Source organism: Octopus bimaculoides, chromosome 14 (genome assembly GCF_001194135.2).
Source record: "Octopus bimaculoides isolate UCB-OBI-ISO-001 chromosome 14, ASM119413v2, whole genome shotgun sequence".
Classification (NCBI taxonomy): Eukaryota; Metazoa; Mollusca; class Cephalopoda; order Octopoda; family Octopodidae; genus Octopus; species Octopus bimaculoides.
This window is the reverse complement of record NC_068994.1, coordinates 7,905,420-7,906,920: the sequence shown is the minus strand read 5'-3', so window position 1 is coordinate 7,906,920 and position 1,501 is coordinate 7,905,420. Positions and strand designations below refer to the sequence as shown.

Sequence of the window (1,501 nt, the reverse complement as noted above, 5' to 3'; positions counted from 1 at the left end):
CCGGGCAAGGTTGTTTATGGAAGACCAGCAGTCGCCCATGCATACCGGCCTCCCCTCTCCACGCCACCAGTGTTATCCAAGGGAAAGGCAAAGGGGCCGATACAGCTTGGCACCTGTGACATCGCAACACATTTCTACAGCTGAGTGAACTGGAGCAACATGAAATAAAGTGTCTTGCTCAAGAACACAACACGCAGCCCGGTCCGGGATTCGAACTCACAACCTCACGATCGTAAGCTCAATGCTCTAACCACTGAGCCATGCACCTTCACAAGGCATGCCCTCATAAAGTGACACCAATTATCATTATTATAATGACAAAGGTCGGCTGGCAGAATCGTTAGCAAGCCAGACAAAATGCTTAGTGGTATTTCATCCAGTTTCATATTCTGAGTTCAAATGCCACCAAGGTTGACTTTGCCTTTCGTCCTGTTAAAGTCACAATAAGTACCAGTTGTGTACTTTTTTTTATTCTTATGCGCCCTTTTAAAGCCTAGCCAGGCTCATGGGCCCGGTTTCCCAGTTTCTATGGCATATGTGTTCCCCCCAGCTGGACGGGACGCCAGTCCATCGCAGCGTTACTCAAGAAACAGGAAGAAAGAGTGAGAGAAAGTTGGGGCGAAAGAGTACAACAGGGGTCGCCACCATCCCCTGCCGGAGCCTCGTGGTGCTTTTGGTGTTTTCGCTCAATAAACACACACAACGCCCGGTCTGGGAATCGAAACCGCGATCCTCCGACCGCGAGTCTGCTGCCCTAACCACTGGGCCATTGCGCTCCACAGTTGTGTACTGGGGCCAATGTAATGAACTTACTCCTTCATCCGAAATTGTTGGCCCTGTGCCAAAATTTGAAACCATTATTATAGAGACAATGACTGAGGCATCAAACAGAAACAAGTGCAACATCTCTGAACTTACCTTCAATGGGTGTGTCATCATAGAGGGAGCTCTTACGCAAGAATAATGGGAGATTTAATGGTGATGCCTTCCGGACCAACATCATCTGTTCTGTAGCATGTTTCCATGCAGCTACAATAAGAAAAAGAATCAGCATTTCATTACATAATATAGGTAAGTGTTAGACATGAGGTTTGAAAACTGAGTCACTTTTCTTTTATCATTTCTGTCAACAGACTAATTAATTTATAATTGATAGCATAAGCGTAGGAGTGGCTGTGTGGTAAGTAGCTTGCTTACCAACCACATGGTTCCGAGGGTTCAGTCCCACTGCGTGGCACCTTGGGCAAGTGTCTTCTACTATAGCCTCGGGCCGACCAAAGCCTTGTGAGTGGATTTGGTAGACAGAAACTGAAAGAAGCCCGTCATGTATATGTATATATATATGTGTGTGTTTGTGTGTCTGTTTGTCCTCCCAACATTGCTTGACAACCGATGCTGGTGTGTTTAAGTCCTTGTAACTTAGCGGTTCGGCAAAAAGAGACCGATAGAATAAGTACTAGGCTTCCAAAGAATAAGTCCTGGGGTCGATTTGCTCGACTAA

General features: G+C 46.4%; 1 protein-coding gene across 1 annotated transcript in view; it reads right to left on the bottom strand.

Annotated features, from left to right (window-relative positions):
* The window catches only part of LOC106877941 (rhotekin), a 135,905-nt gene that overhangs the window by 14,114 nt on the left and 120,290 nt on the right, over window positions 1–1,501 (bottom strand). The window contains exon 13 of the mRNA XM_052973016.1: window positions 919–1,029. Within this exon, the coding sequence (XP_052828976.1) occupies window positions 919–1,029 (111 nt within the window). The remainder of the gene's footprint in view (window positions 1–918; window positions 1,030–1,501) is intronic.